The 15951-nt window shown below is 41.3% G+C and overlaps 1 protein-coding gene across 5 annotated transcripts in view; it reads left to right on the top strand.

The window, feature by feature from the left end:
- The first annotated feature begins 14380 nt into the window (after nt 1–14380).
- LRRC58 (leucine rich repeat containing 58) overlaps nt 14381–15951 on the top strand; it is a 106344-nt gene continuing 104773 nt past the window's right edge. For all 5 annotated transcript variants that reach the window (XM_042954975.1, XM_042954978.1, XM_042954977.1 and 2 more), the window contains exon 1: nt 14381–14943. In XM_042954975.1, the coding sequence (XP_042810909.1) occupies nt 14444–14943 (500 nt within the window). In that variant the 5' untranslated portion in view covers nt 14381–14443. The remainder of the gene's footprint in view (nt 14944–15951) is intronic.

Raw genomic sequence — 15951 nt, 5'->3', positions numbered from 1 at the left:
CAACAGAAGGAGCTGAGGGCTGGGAAGAATACAGCCATGCACTCTGTACTATTCATTGAATCATGACATGGAATTGGTTCCTGATCTGTTAGAGCTGGAAGAAGGCTTAGAGATCATCTGATTCAATCTTTGAAACCATTTTTTCCAGAGCCCATCCCAGAAGTTGTCACTGACAGCCAAGAGAAGATCAAATCAGTGAGACTTCCTTTCTTTTACCAACTCAATCAAAACAATCCCTCTCTAATTTACTTTATAAATTGGGCTTCCAAGTCAGAATTCTTCTGTCAATTATTTTGGCTGAAAGACAAAATTGAAACTCAGGAAGCAGAGTTGCTTGGGGTCACAAAGTAAGATACTGGTAGCAATGCAGAAAGAAACAAGACATTTCAGAGTTTAAAAAGAAAGTTTCAGGTCACAGTTACCACACTTTTGAGCCTATAAAACTAAGCTCCCAATTTGAGTAAGACAGAATAATGAAACTTAAGCATTATGAAAGTAGGGACTCTACTAAGAAGGCAATCTTTTTTTCTCCTAGGGACACTGTGCAGGTAACAGGCATCAGAAAGGAGGAAGAACCAGTCAGTGTGATATAATAAAGTGAGACTAAATAGAAGGGAAATATAGGGTCACCTGGGTGACTTAGTCGGTTGAGCATCCGACTCAGTTTTGGCTCAGGTCATGATCTCACCGCTCATGAGATCGAGCCCCACATTGGGCTCTGTGCTGACAGTGTGAAGCCTGCTTGGAATTCTCTCTCTCCCTCTCTCTCTGCCCCTCCTCCGTTCACTCTATCAAAATGAAGAAATAAACTTAAAAAAAGAAAGAAGAAAAACATAGGTGAAACACCAAGGGGAAATCCAAATTTTAAATGTTCCTAGGCAAGGAAGCTTCGGAGCCATCAGCCCAGCAAAGAGCAGCCAGAGAGATATCCAGTAGGGTACATTCCAGCTAAACAATAGTTGCAATCTGCTCATTCATCAGTGGCAATCATGTGGCTATTGGTGGAGTTGGGCATAAACTGTCCACAGAGTACAGAGACCATATCTTAACCATCCTGTTTCACCAGTGCCTAGCACAGGACTTGATGCAGTCAAAAACTATCCAGTGTGATTTTATGTGTCAACTTGACTGGGTCACAGGGTGCCTAGGTATTTGGTCAAACATTATTTTTGGCACGTCTTGGAAGGTGTTTTGGATGATATCAACATTTGAGTTGGTAAACTAAGCTGACTGCCCTCTATAATGTGGGTGGCCCTCCTCCAATCAGTTGAAGGCCTGAATAGAACAAAAAGGCTGACCCTGTTTTGAGTAACAGGGAACTTCTATTTGACTGTTTGAGCTGAGACTTCAAACCGAAAAAAAAGGCTCTTTTTGGGTCTTAAGCCTTCAGACTTGGCAATCACTTTGCTGGGTTTCCAGCTTGCCCACTACAGTTCTTGGGACTTCTTACCTCCATTATCACATGATCTGTTTATATAGATTTTGTTTGTTCTGTTTCTCTGGAGAATTCTGATTAATGCATCTGGTGACATGTATCAAGTGTTTATATTGTGTTAGACATATTCTAATAGATTTTCATAAATTTAATTCATTTAATCTGTACACTAACGTGGAGGTAGTTACTGTTATTATCCCCAATTTACTACTGAGGAAACCAAGGCACAAGTGAGGTGAAGTTGCTCAGGGACACATAGCTAGTAAGTAGTAGAACTATGACTCAAACCCAGGTAGTCTGGCTCCACAGACCTCCATCTGAACTGTGTTCTTCTGTCTACCAGTAAACACTCATCTTAAAACTGATGAATGAATCAACAACTAATTAAATAAATGAATGAATATAAAGGAAGACAGATGAGGATGGAAAGAAGGAGGCAAGGAGAAATAATCTGTATAACCTTTAGAAGGATAGATACACATATAAAAACTGAAATGTTTTCTTCTTCAAATTGTTATTTGTCTAATGTGGTCACAATCAAGAAGCAGTGGATTGTGGTTATAAGAAAAATCCTAATCTGAAGAGGTGTAAATCTAAGTTCTAGTTCTAAGCCCCCCTTACTAGTCATTTGGCAATGGGCAAGTCACTTATTCTCTCTGGCTTATAGTTTTCTAATGTATAATTATGATAAAAATAACTGCCCTGGGCTTGTTACAAAATACCTCGGGATCTTAGGGCTGTTTTTATATGACATGGCTCAGTCATTTTTCAGAGAGACAGAAAGAGTGGACCAGATGGGTGGATGCCTTAGTAAGCTGCCCTTCTTCCTAATTTCTTATAAAAATATATAGCTTACTCATGAGAGGGCCTTAATTCTAGCTTCTCAGGTTACACCCAGGAAGTCTTGCTACCGCTGTACTCCTTCTGGTCCCAAGGGAAAAGGTCTCAGACTCAGGAATCCAAAGCCTCTAGCCAAAGAATGACAAAGACACAATCTACTGATGAGGTAATTGGTGATGTGTCTGATGTGTCTACAGATGATCCTACTTGAATCTGAATAACTCTTTTGTCTATTTCAATCTGTGCTATATTTCTAGCCCATTGTGTCTTTAGCTTCCCAAGGCTTAAGAAACTGAGCAAAAGCTCAGAAAACAGCTAATAATGTGAGAAAACACTTTGAAAGCTGTAGAAAGATACTATGTCTGAAGCACTTACTATATACCTAGCACACAGTATGAGGCTATCAATATTGCTATATTATTAGAACTAACACACCTTTTTCTTTCTCACCTATATACATATTCTTTCCTTTATCTGGTTGGGTTATTCTTGACTGTGAGTGGACTGCCTCCCTACACACACACACACACACACACACACACGCACAGTAACCAAGCATCAAAAGAAAAGAGGTAGTAAATGCAATCTGGATGAACCAGGCCTTACACTAACTCCTGAGTGGATCTCTGGAACCTAAGGATGCCTTCAAGCTGCTGCCATCTTTGAGACTGGCAAAACGGCTGGAGGTCCCTGAGAGATGGCCTGTGTCTGACAACTATAAAAATGTCTGATCATTTTGTACAGTAATTATATTGGAGGTTTTGGACACGTGTGTTTCTATAAAGTCTTTTTGCATATATACTTTTGGTTAGTTGAGTTACATTAACATTTTCAACATATGTATACTGTTCATCCCAACATTTTTGAAGAATGGAGAAAAAAGAATTATAAAAACCCTGCACTGACCACCTATCCAGATTTTTCAGGACAGGTCTGGTCTCAAATATTCTGTGATACTATACCCGAAATCAACACTTGTCAGAGTTATTTGAAGTGAGGAAGAATGTCTAGATATTTTTAAGTTAGAGAAGTTCAAAGCATAGGTGTGAATAAGTTTAATTATCTAATATAGACTCGAATGGACAAGCCAAATTGGGGGTGGGTGTAGGGGTTCTCATTTAAAAAGTAAACAATGCTTTACAATATGTGTCTGTTAGATTTTCCCATCTGTTCTTCAACATTACCTGTGAAACAAATACAACATTGTTATTCCCATCCAACAAATGAAAAGACTGAGGTTCAGGGAGATTAAATCATTTGCTTGTTTTTCCTCAAATCTCCAAATCACTATTTTCCTCACTGTTCCCAACACTGTTTCAGAAATACCCACAAAGGTTTTTTGAAAAGTGACTCACCTGCATCATGAACGAGCAGCAATATGTTCACGATCACCAAAAAGCAAGACATTCTGTAAGGAACAAAAAGAAAGGCAGAAATTTTGTCTCAGCCAAGAAAGAGTGTGGGCCAGCATAGTCTAGCCACACCTCCTGGGTCTGAAGAAGGCCTCATAAATACCCGCTCCAGGCTGCACCCCCACTACATGTACTTTGAGCAGACAGGTTTCCAACACCTCAGCATTCTGTGTGGGATGCCCATTGAATTAAGTTCACTCAGGCTGACCCTGTACCTATTTGTTGGATTTGCTATATGAACCTGGAACTCTATTTCTATAATGTGCAAATCTGTCTCTCTAGATGAGTCACATTTGAATACATTTGGATCAAAGTCAGTCCTGGATGATATTTGAGGGTCAGTGACAGCTTCCAAAACAACTGCTGCTGAGCTTCTGGATGTGGCTGGGAGAGAGTTAGCAGTAGAGGAGGTATAACAGTAGATATGCAGGCATGTCTGGGAAGTTATGAAGCAATGCTTCCCAAACAGAAAAAAATAACCAAGAGATAGTACTGTCTAGCCAGGGCTGCACTTTATGGAATTAACAAGCCTGGGACACCTCTGAAACAGGTAGGAGAAAGGGGGGCTCAGGGCATGCTCAGTCCCTTTGAGAAGTCCTTACACATACAGGTGAAGTCAATCTTATTGTCTGGATCCACTCTCTCTCTCTGGTCTCATCTCTCAAGACTTCCCCACACTCCAAGGTCTACCAGGAGTACCATGCCGAAGTTATGGTGCTGTCCAGACCCTCCTCACCTGGCATGTCCCCCCTCACCACCACCCTCACCTGCCCCCCTCTACTCACTTATCATTCAAAACTCTGCCCTAGAAGCACTTCTTCTCAAAGCCCTCCCAGATCCCAGTCCAGTTCAACATTTCTCCTTTTGTATTTTGAATATACTTTTGTCATTGCATTAGATAACATTGTATAGCAATTATTTCTTTACATGTTCTTTTGTTCCTTACTATTTCAGAGAAGGAAAGAAAGGTAAGGTTATGATATCTTCTCAGCATATTTTCTTGCTTCCTCTTCTTCCTGTAATCTATTCAGGAGAAAAAAAATCTGCCACAATCCTCCAGGCTATGATACACCATACGAAGAGCAACTATATATCAAATGCCTATGAATGACAATCTTAATCTTTTTTTTTTAATTTTTTTTTTAACGTTTATTTTTGAGACAGAGAGAGACAGAGCATGAACGGGGGAGGGTCACAGAGAGAGGGAGACACAGAATCTGAAACAGGCTCCAGGCTCTGAGCTGTCAGCACAGAGCCCGACGCGGGGCTCGAACCCACGGACCGTGCGATCATGACCTGAGCCGAAGTCGGACGCTTAACCGACCGAGCCACCCAGGCGCCCCGACAATCTTAATCTTAAAAATAAGCCTACGAAGTAAATATTGTTTCCATTAAAAAATTCTTTTTAGGGGCGCCTGGGTGGCTCAGTCGGTTAAGCGTCCGACTTTGGCTCAGGTCATGATCTCGCGGTCCGTGGGTTCGAGCCAGGGACCCACGGAGCCACGACAGCTGTCAGCTGTGCTGACAGCTCAGAGCCTGGAGCCTGTTTCAGATTCTGTGTCTCCCTCTTTCTCTGACCCTCCCCTGGTCATGCTCTCTCTCTCTCTCTGTCTCAAAAATAAATAAACGTTAAAAAAAATTCTTTTTAATGTTTATTTATTTTTGAGAGAGAGAAAGACAGGGTGTGTGTGGCGGAAGGGCAGAGAGAGAGGGAGACACAGAATCCGAAGCAGGCTCCAGGCTCTGAGCCGTCAGCACAGAGCCCGATGTGGGGCTTGAACTCACGGACCGTGGGACCATGACCTGAGCCTAAGTCAGAAGCTTAACCGACTGAGCCACCCAAGTACCCTGATATTGTGTCCATTTTACAAGTGAGGAAACTAAAGCATACAGAGGGTAAATAATTCACCCAAGGCCATCCAGAATCAAGACTCACCTTTCAAGTTAGCTGAAGCCTATATATGTCACCTAAATTCTGTCCTGACAAACCTCTACAACTTCACCACACGCTGTGGGAAGTCCCATCACCCAGGGCATCCGGCAACAGAACAGGAAGCTCATCAGCTGATGAAGCAGCACAGGTGACTTGTGGAATATTACAAGAAGTCTCTTTCCTAGAGGTCTATTAGACCCTGAAGAGTACACACTCTATGGGTTGACTATTTACAGATACAGAGGTCTACAGAAGAACAGGAGCATAAAAGAGCAGACTCTGCCAGCCAATAACCAAGTAAAACATTTCTATGGTCAGTGGGACAAGTGGAAAGATTCTTTGCCAAGCTTGTATATTCTAACTAGGAATATGACTAGTGAATGACAATAACCATTGACTCAGAAAATATCTCCCTGTGGTAAGTGTAGTAAAGAATTTGAAAGATATATCTCAAATAATATAAAATTTAAAAGGCAATATGCCAGCTAGCGGCTACTAGAGCTATAGGCAAAAGAGAGGTGTGTGGGGGGTGTGTAGAAACGAGAGAAAGAGAGACTGTAGTCAAATGTCATAGAGAAAAAAAAGTTGTAGGAATTCAATATGCCTTTTCAACTGGATAAAATTTCATTATCTATTTCTAAGATATTTATTTCCAAGGAAAGTTTTTCAGCATTAGGAAAGATATACATCTTAAAGCCTTCCCAATTCCCCAACCCTAGGAGATACAATCTTTGCTCCTCCCTACTTCTACCATACTTTGTACTTTTATATAGTACTCAATTAACAAAGCATATTTTTAGTGCTTCTAATAGTAATACAGAGTCATTGTAAAAACAAGTTTGAAAAAATAGAAAAGAATAAAGAAGAACATTACAATCTCTTTTAAGTCCATCATCCAGACAACCACCATTAACATTTTGGAATTTTCTCCTTCAGCCTTTTATATGTGTACTTTTTAAGGAGAACTCAGTTTGCATATACAGTTTAGTGCCCAGTTTAATTTTCTCATGGCATTGTTTTGTGAGCATTTCTACATCACTAAAAATATTCTTACAACCTGGTCTACTTTGTTTTATAGTTATTTGTATGCATATTGTATCACCCCCACTGGACTATAAGCTCCCTAGGGGCAAGCCTAAGTCCTCTTTGTCTTCCGTATGTCCATCATGGTGTTCCATATGTTGTAGGCATCCATAAGTCTTTTTAACAAATTAACAAAATTAAATCGGATGCAGTGTTACAAAGTTTTACTATATAACAGGAAAGAGAAATAAAGGAAAAAAAGGAAAAAAGAAATTTATACACTACTAAAGATGAGTATTAACTAAATCAAAACAGACAACTCCAGCAATGTACCCAGGTATTGCCTCTAGGGCTTGTACCATTTTCACCTCACATTTATAGAAAAACTATGAGAAGTCTATGAGCAAGCTCTATGCAGACACTAAGTGTAAGGGGACCAGATACAGTTGAGGTGGATACCTAAATGTTTCAGTCACATTACCTTTCATTTGGCTCTCCAGTTCACCATCACAGCCAACAATTTCTCTAAACAGTCTCTTTTTTTAAACTTTTTTTAATGTTTATTTATTTCTGAGACAGAGAGAGACAGAGCATGAACGGGGGAGGGTCAGAGAGGGAGACACAGAATCTGAAGCAGGCTCCAGGCTCTGAGCTGTCAGCACAGAGCCCAACGTGGGGCGTGAACTCACAGACCGTGAGATCATGACCTGAGCCGGAGTCGGAAGCTCAACCAACTGAGCCACCCAGGCGCCCCTCTAAACAGTCTCTTTATTGAAAGAGCTTACCTGTGTGGCAGCTGGTGCCTCTTATCAACCAGGTGAGAAGAAAAGTGAGGAGGTAGCATGTCTTTGAAGGGACAGTTGTGTGGCAGTCCCCAGCGAGAAGGCTTGGTGATACTGTTATTACCAAGCTGTTGCAGCAAAAGCTCAGTAAAGAACTCCATGAGACTTAATATTTCTAATAGCTGCATTTGTTGGCTAAAAAAGGAAGTGTTTGCAAGGCATTACGGTTGAAGAGTAAAACCAAAAGAATACCATAATGTCCAATATGGGGGAATCATACTGTGCTATTTTTTAATCATATTTTTGAAAAATAATTAAATGTCACAGAAAGTGCTCATTGTACAATTTTTAATGAAAAATAAAAATACAAATCAATGTTTACACATATGCATGATTTCAACCTTGTGGAAAAAAAATATGCGCATATAGAAAAGGAAGGAAATATGCTAGAATGTTAGCAGTGGTTACTTCTGGATGGTGAGACTATGTGTGACTTTAGTTGTTTACATTATATATTTCTGAGTTTTCTATAGTGATATTTTATATTTACATTATGATAAATACATTATAACTCAAAAAATAAGGAAATGGACAGACAGAACTTACACACATAATGTGGTACAGAGAGAGAAGGTTCAGGAGGTATCCCTTTTCTCTTAGGGGTAAGTATGATTTGGGTCCCCTGTTCAAAGCCTTTCCCATTAACCCCAAGTTCTATAGGGTCAGCTCTTTATTAGGGTGCCTTTCTCCCATAGCACATGAATTACTGGGTCTGGGTCTGAACTGGGTTGCCCTAGTCCTTACACCCATTACACAGCCCAGATAGACTATAATCCAGAGTTTGAAGGAACACTTCATTGTAAGCAGACTTGTTAGAAAAAGGCCAAGAAGGTAAAGACAGGAGCAGGAGGCCGCCTGCTGGGGATGGGTGCCGGAAGCAGCTTCGCCCTAGATCTATCACCCCACCTGACTATGAATGAAGCACTTAGTTTCTTGCTTTGAATCTCCAGTACCTCTCAGTTCTCCCAATCACTTTTAGTGGCTGAGTGAAGGAAACACTTATGAAGTTTCAAAATAAACTTACAACTACATCCATTAACATGAACTATTGAGTGATGTCTTTTGTTTGTTTGTTTAAGCTCTTATAACACCTAGCATAGACTTTTATTTACATAATATGCTCAATAAAATAACTGTGAAATGGAACATAATGGAGTGAAATAATTGTGATCAGTTCATATCCCTTCTCTAACTCATGCTACAGGGATTGAGGCTTGACATACACTTGACTTCCACTCCAATGCAGTGGAAGAACACCCTGATGCTACCACAGTACTGAGAAACCATGAAGAATACTTTGTACTCAGATATAAGGTTCTTTCTGCAGGTGCTACTTCCCACAGACTGCCCCAAGCCTGGAAGTCTTTCCATGAGCCAGTAAGGAAATGGGATATAGAGCTTCCAGAAAGAAAAGAATCAGAGATGGTCTCCTCACCTGGTATTCATACCTCTCCCACCATGATCTAGACCAATTAATCATTTCAAGTTTTATTCTTCCTTTATACTGTATCATAACAGCACACCTTAGATTTGTGGGGCAAAGTCACAATTTTAAATATCTTCTCCCATTATTCTCCAAAGTGTGGCAATACTTGGCTGTTGTAACCATCAGCACAAAGCACATCAGCCAAACCGGACTCTCCACCATTTCCCAGACATAGGCTGTAATTCGCTTCTTGTTTTCATCATTCTTTCTCAAGAAATACCTTCTTCTTTCCCTTTCATCCAATTCCATATGCCTCATCCCATCTCTACCAAAATGCCATCATCCAATGAAAGCTTTCTTAATTACAGCAGCCTGGAAAGGTGTCTTTACTCTGAATTTTCACAGTATTTGGTTATGCTTCTGTATGTCAGCTACCAACTGATCCTTCCTATTTTAGTAACTTTAGGTTTATAATAGTTTTATTGAGATAAAGTCCATTCACCATACAATTCATTTACTTAAAGTATATATAATTCAATGGTTTTTAGTACATTCACAAGTTGTGCAACCATCGTCTTACTCAATTTTAGAACATTTTCATTACCCCAAAAAGAAACTCTGTGCCAAGCAGCCACTCCTCATTCCTTCCATCCTCAGTCCCTGACAACCACTAATCTATTTTCTGTTTCTATAGATTTGCCTATTTTGGACATTTCATGTAAATGGGATGACCTGTTATAAGGTCTTTTGTGACTGGTTTCTTTCACTTATGTGTTCTCATGTTTTCAAAATTTATCCATGTTGTAACATGTATCAGTACTTCATTTATTTGTATTGCCAAATAAAATTCCATTGTATGGATAACCACATTTTATTTGTCAATTTATCAGTTGATAGAACTTTGGGTTGTTTCCACTTTTTAGCTCTGATGAATAATTCTGCTATGACCATTTGTGTACAAATTTTTGTGTGAACATGTTTTTAGTTCTCTTGGATCTATACCTAAGAGTGGAATTGCTGGGTTGTATATGGTAATTTTTTTTTTTTTATTTTAACTTTTGAGGAACTAACTACCAGACTGGTTTCCAAAGTAACTGTACCATATTAGATCTCCACCAGCAGGGTAGGAGGGTTCCAATTTCTCTACATCCTCACCAACACTCATTATTTTTTGGTTTTAGCCATCCTCGTGGGTATGAATAGTATCTCTTTGTAGTTTTGATTTGCTTTTGTTAATGATATTGAGCATCTTTTCATATATTTATTAGTTATTTGTATATCTTCTTTGAAGAAATGTCTATCGGATCCTTTGCCCAGTTTTAAACTGAATTATTTGTTTTATTATAGGTTCATGTTTAATCTCTGTTACTATAAGTATCTTCAAGGCAGTGATTGTATTTGGATAAAATCATAAACTTTGGAGTCATATTCCACTATTTGTTTATCCAGCCCCATCATAACTGTGTGAGTTGGCAAATTACTTAATTTTACCACATCTCAGTTTTCTTGTTTGTAAATAGGGATAATAATATCTACCTTATAGAATGAGTATGGGGATTAAATAAAATAGTGACTACAAAGCCCCTAGGACAGTGCCTGGCACTTGAAAACAACCAATAAATGTTAGCCATTATTTTTAGTTATCTCCATATATTTCCAATGTATCGTTCACTTTTTACACAAAAAAGGTGCTCCATGAGTATTTGAGAATGAATAAATTGGGGACTAGAAGTATTTTAACTTGTTTATAGTTGTTGCTATGGCTAACTATCCATGAAAAGGTAAAACAACCCAATTATGAAACATAGGCTAAGCAATGCATAAAATTAAAAAGATATATAGCCACCCAGATTCCCAAAACAGTTGCCAAGGTAAATATCTCACTAAGTAAGAGAAAACACCCTAAATGGAGTGATTTCAATGGGAATAGTCATCAGGATGCTTCTATAGCTCTAATAAATGCTTAGCCAAAGACTTCCAGATCCAAAAAAATGTCACGTCGTTATTTGAATCTTCAAAAAATTTCAATAAAGAAGACTGGTTTGGGGAAAGATATTCAGGAAAACCTCTTAATCTATCAATTCTACAGTGAGAATATACTAAGGAAAAGAAATAAACTGCTAATAATAACTGAACTGTAGACCCTAAATGACCAAACTGGCTGCAGACTCACTCTGGGCCCCTGTAAATATAGAGGCCATTGTCTCTTCACGATGGATCTCCCTCTGCCTTCAATGCTGCCTTAAACTGGCTTTTTGAGATTTGGACTACAGTTGGTAGGAATTTGGCAGAACTTTAAACCATCCCAGGCCAAAGTAGATAAGCCAAACTGAGAGGGATTCAGCAATGGAGATAATTCGAAACCTTGCATGCCAGGCTAAGCAACTGACCTTCATCTGGTAACTAAAGAGGAGACATGGGGTCAGAGGAGGAGGGAGAGGGATGGATTGAAATAATGAAAGCAGTGCTTCAGAACGCCTATCTGAATCCAGAGGTAGCTGCAATGAAGGTAGAAATCCAGTTTACAAGGCATGATGTCTTGATATAACTAGGGGACAGGACAATAAGCATAAATTTTGGGAGTCAAGACTCAGGGATGAGGAGAGTTTAGACCAACCTCTCAATTTTAATCCCTGAAACATGGCATGGCCCTGGCAGAAAACCACAGTTTATGCAGTAAATTATGCCATCACGAGTAAAGATTGTTCTCAACTTTCTCTTTACCTCGATCATGATAAAATAAGTGTGAGAAAGTAATGGTTGTAACAATAAATACTATTACTATTAATGCTAATAATATTAATAATTGCCACTACTCATGGAATATTTACCTTGAACTAGTTACTATGGTAAGCACTTTAGATTTAGCCTTATAATGACCCTATGAAACAGACAATGTTCTTCATAATTAGATGAAATTAAAGCTTAAAGGTATTAAGTAACAAAGTCAGGATTAAATGAAAGAAATCTGATTTCCAGAGGGGGGAGATCTGAAACCTATATCTCATAATAGCCAAAGCCCATGCTTTAACTGCATCAGTATGTTGCCTCCCAGCTAGTATGGTTTACGGAAGGATCCTCCATTCAGCTTATTTCCTGGCTTTTCTGCAGTTATTTGGGCAATAAGGCCATCTTAATCAGGTATGCCAAAACCTATTCATGCTTTATTTCATTTACTATTTTTTTTAATGTTTTAATTTATTTTTGAGACACAGAGAGACAGAGCATGAGCAGGGGAGGGGCAGAGAGAGAGAGAGAGAGAGACAGAATCCAAAGCAGGCTCCAGGCTCTGAGCTGTCAGCACAGAGCCCAACACGGGGCTCAAACTCTGGACTGTGAGATTTTGACCTGAGCCAAAGTTGGATGCTCAACCGACTGAGCCACCCAGGTGCCCCAATTTTATTCACTATTTATTAGGCACATACTATGTCTCAGTGTGGGGTAGACAGAGTTCCTGCCCTCAGGAAACCTAGAAAGAGTGGCCAAAGGAAGAAATGCCCTTCATTTGGTTTCCCTTCTTTTTTTCAATAAAAATCCTAATCAGGAGACCTATCCTGAAATATACTCAATTTTACCCAAGAGTAGCCTGATGGTTAAGTTTTAATAAGTGGACAAATATGCCATGTACTCTCGCAATTCCTTGAAATCCATATCCCTTTCCCTAAATAATGCATTGTGCTGTGCTGTCTCCTTTTCCCTTCACACTCTCCAGTGCCCCCACTGCGTCTCTGGCATCTCCTTCAGCTAGCCACAAGACACAGCCCATCACTGTGAATGAGAACAAGCCACCAATGCTCCTTTACCTTCCGCGGGGTTTTTAGAACTCTCCAGGCTGCCTGGATAGTTTTAAGGCCCACTATACTGTTGGGGGATGCTGCTTAGACTTATCTGGCCTCAAGGAAAAGAGATGCAACCATGGTTGTTGAGATAGGGCTCATTATGAACAAGAAGGGGATTCTCACATGAAACATTTCTTCAAAACTTTCTGTCAGGCAGCTTCGTTCTCTATTATTGAGGCTATCTCCATCTTTCCCCCTTCATTTTACTGATTTGTAACCTTAACTATTTCTGAATCACAAATAGTTTTTTTCTCATTTTATATGACATTCCTGTCACTTAATTTTTATCACAGACATATAAACATTTTTAGAAGCATAAAACTGTATTAAGTAATTGCAATTTCCACATATAAGGGCCCTGCCAGTATGTGATCTTGATCCAAAGCAAGGTCTAATTTTTTAAGAGGACCCTTTAGAAACAGGTTTCAAAAGCAGGGACACTATAGGTTTTAAAAACATTCGATCTCTGGTTTAAACTGTCCAAGTATATCCTCCCACTATAACTCAACCAGAAATTAAAATTTGGCAGCCAGTAAGAGGCATAAAGTTTCTCACACAAATAAGTGTCAAGAAAAAAGTTACTTTATTCCTTTAGGAGGAAAGCAAATTAATGTCATTGATTATATACTAATTTTATACAATTAGTAAAAAAAAATGCTTGATATTTTTCTCATTTCTACTCATGACTTTTCAAAATCATAAAAAGTAATTTCAGAGGAGACTGAGTTTAGGGCAAATATGTTAATTATAAGTACTAAATCAAAGCCAGCGTCAGGATTTTGCCAGTTAATTGCAGTTTTAACCTGCAGTAAAGTCTCAATGCTTGGTTCTTAAACTAATCAGTTAATTTTAGCTATCCGAAATTAACAAACCCCCTTGGCTCCCAGATTCATTTCTAGCCACTACAACTTAAAAACCACGGAAAAGCTTCTGTAGCTAAAAAATAGAAACACCATTACTTGATATACCTTATTTTTATCATGCTTAAAAAAGAAATGAATCCTGTAGGGTAAACAGAGCAAGTATTATCAATACTTTATGGATGGAGAAACGGAAATGAAATCCCTTGTCCAAGGACACATAGCTTATTTAATAAGAGAACCGGAGGAAGGATCCAGGGGTTCTGATTTTCTAGTCCAGCTGTCTTTGCATTTTGAAGTCAGCTTGGTTAATCCCCGGCCTCTAAATTCCTGGGATTGCTGTACTGAAGATGACTCATCACTAAATTCCTGTGTTCTCACTGAATCCTGCAGCGTAGAGGGCCCACTCCTAACCTGGGAACCAAGGGGGCGGTGCACCATGACGCGCGAACCCTCGAGGCCAGAAAAGCAAACAGTCCTAGGTCTGTTTACCGAGGCAGTCCCTCACTCTGGGGACAGGTCATTGGGACCTCAGGGACTATAAACCCTCCGAGGTTCAAGGCTCTACCTGGCAGCCACTCGGCCCCTGCCCCCACGCCCGCGCCCTATCTCCGCGCTGCGCGCCGCGTGAAAAGCAGCCCAGCCCCCGAACGGCGCGCGCACCCCGCCGCCTAGCGTCGCGTGACCCGGCGGGGGCGCGCGGGGTTAGCGCCAGCTCGCGCCACTTCCGACGCAGCCCTCGGTTCAGGTTCCGGGGCGCGGAGGAGCTCCCGGCCTGTGGGTCGCGCGCGGCGCCCTTCGGTTCCGGGGCCACGCGCCCCGCGGCGGCCGCGATGGAGGAGGCCGGAGCGGCGGTGGTCGCTGCGGGGGAGGCTGAACTGAACATGTCCCGCCTCAACGTGTCCCCCGAGACGCTGGAGTTGGAGCTGGAGGCGCGGGGCGAGGAGCGGCGCGGCGCCAGGGAGGCGCTGCTCCGGCTGCTGCTGCCTCATAACCGTCTGGTGTCGCTGCCGCGGGCGCTGGGCAGCGGCTTTCCACACCTCCAGCTGTTGGACGTGAGCGGCAACGCGTTGACCGCGCTCGGGCCTGAGCTGCTGGCGCTGAGCAGCCTGCGCACGCTGCTGGCCAAAAACAACCGGCTCGGAGGGCCCGGCGCGCTGCCCAAGGGCCTGGCCCAGTCGCCGCTCTGCCGCAGCCTCCAGATGCTCAACCTCAGCGGGAACTGCTTCCAGGAGGTGCCCGCCTCGTTGCTGGAGCTGCGCGCGCTGCAGACCCTCAGCCTGGGCGGCAACCAACTGCAGAACATCCCGGCCGAGATCGAGAACTTGCAGAGGTGAGCTGGGCCGTGCCCCCCAAGAGTCGGGGAGCCTGGGGCGGTGTCCGGGAGCCCCGGAGCGCTAGGCCTGGTCTTGGCGTCGTACAGTTGTCACGTAACCGTCTTCTTCCAGGCCCGCTCCTTAATTCTTGGGCAGTGAGCACTGCCCGGCCATCTCAGCGAGTTTGTACGTGAATAAATAAGATCGTTGTGTGTGACAGCGTTTGGAATTGTGTTTGCCCCAAGCTGATTTTGGAAGCAGTTTTTCTTTTTTCTTGGTTCCGGGGGAGTGATCCGAACTGAGTAGGTACTCACACAAATGTAAATCTGAGGTTGTCATTTCCTTGCTCTGTCTGGTGTTTTTCCATACTTATAGATCAAAGTTTATGCCGTGTAGCATGACAAACAAGATACTCTGACCAAACCCTTGCTTTCCACTGCTCTGTATCGTTTCTCTGTAGCAACACTAGCACTCCTATTCTTTCTCTACTTTCCTTTCTCTGTCGCAATACTAGCACTGCTACTTGTGAAAAGAAGTGAGCCTGCAGTTTACCAGCACCTTATGGACACTTACTAAATATGTGTTGAATGGATGCAGTGCCTCTGTACATGTGCAGTTGCCTTTGCCTGGAATGTTGCCTGCACCTGCCAAGCTCCTATTCATCCTTCAGAACCTATCTCCAGGGTTATCTATTTTCTTCCTCTACTGCTTCCTGAACAACAATTAGTTATTGACTAAACTGTCCTTTTGTACCTCATTCATCCTGCCATTGCATTTACCTTATTGATTGTAATTCTTTGTTCACAGGTCCGCCTCATGCACTACATTATTCAGTAAATAAATTTTGAATTAAATGGAAGGAGAAAGCAGAGGAAATAGGATAGCAAAAGTCTCCTAAAAGTGCTCTGCAAGGGTGTGAGAAAAAGAGCAAAAGGAAGTGTATTGTCCAAAGTGGAAAAAAAAGCATCCGTCATCTGTAGAATATTTTCACATCTTGTTTTGAGTTTTCTAAGATAACAGAATAT

This window comes from Panthera leo, chromosome C2, assembly GCF_018350215.1.
Source record: "Panthera leo isolate Ple1 chromosome C2, P.leo_Ple1_pat1.1, whole genome shotgun sequence".
Lineage (NCBI taxonomy): Eukaryota > Metazoa > Chordata > Mammalia > Carnivora > Felidae > Panthera > Panthera leo.
The sequence above is the reverse complement of the archived record's forward strand: the minus strand, read 5'-3'. Positions and strand labels throughout refer to the sequence as shown.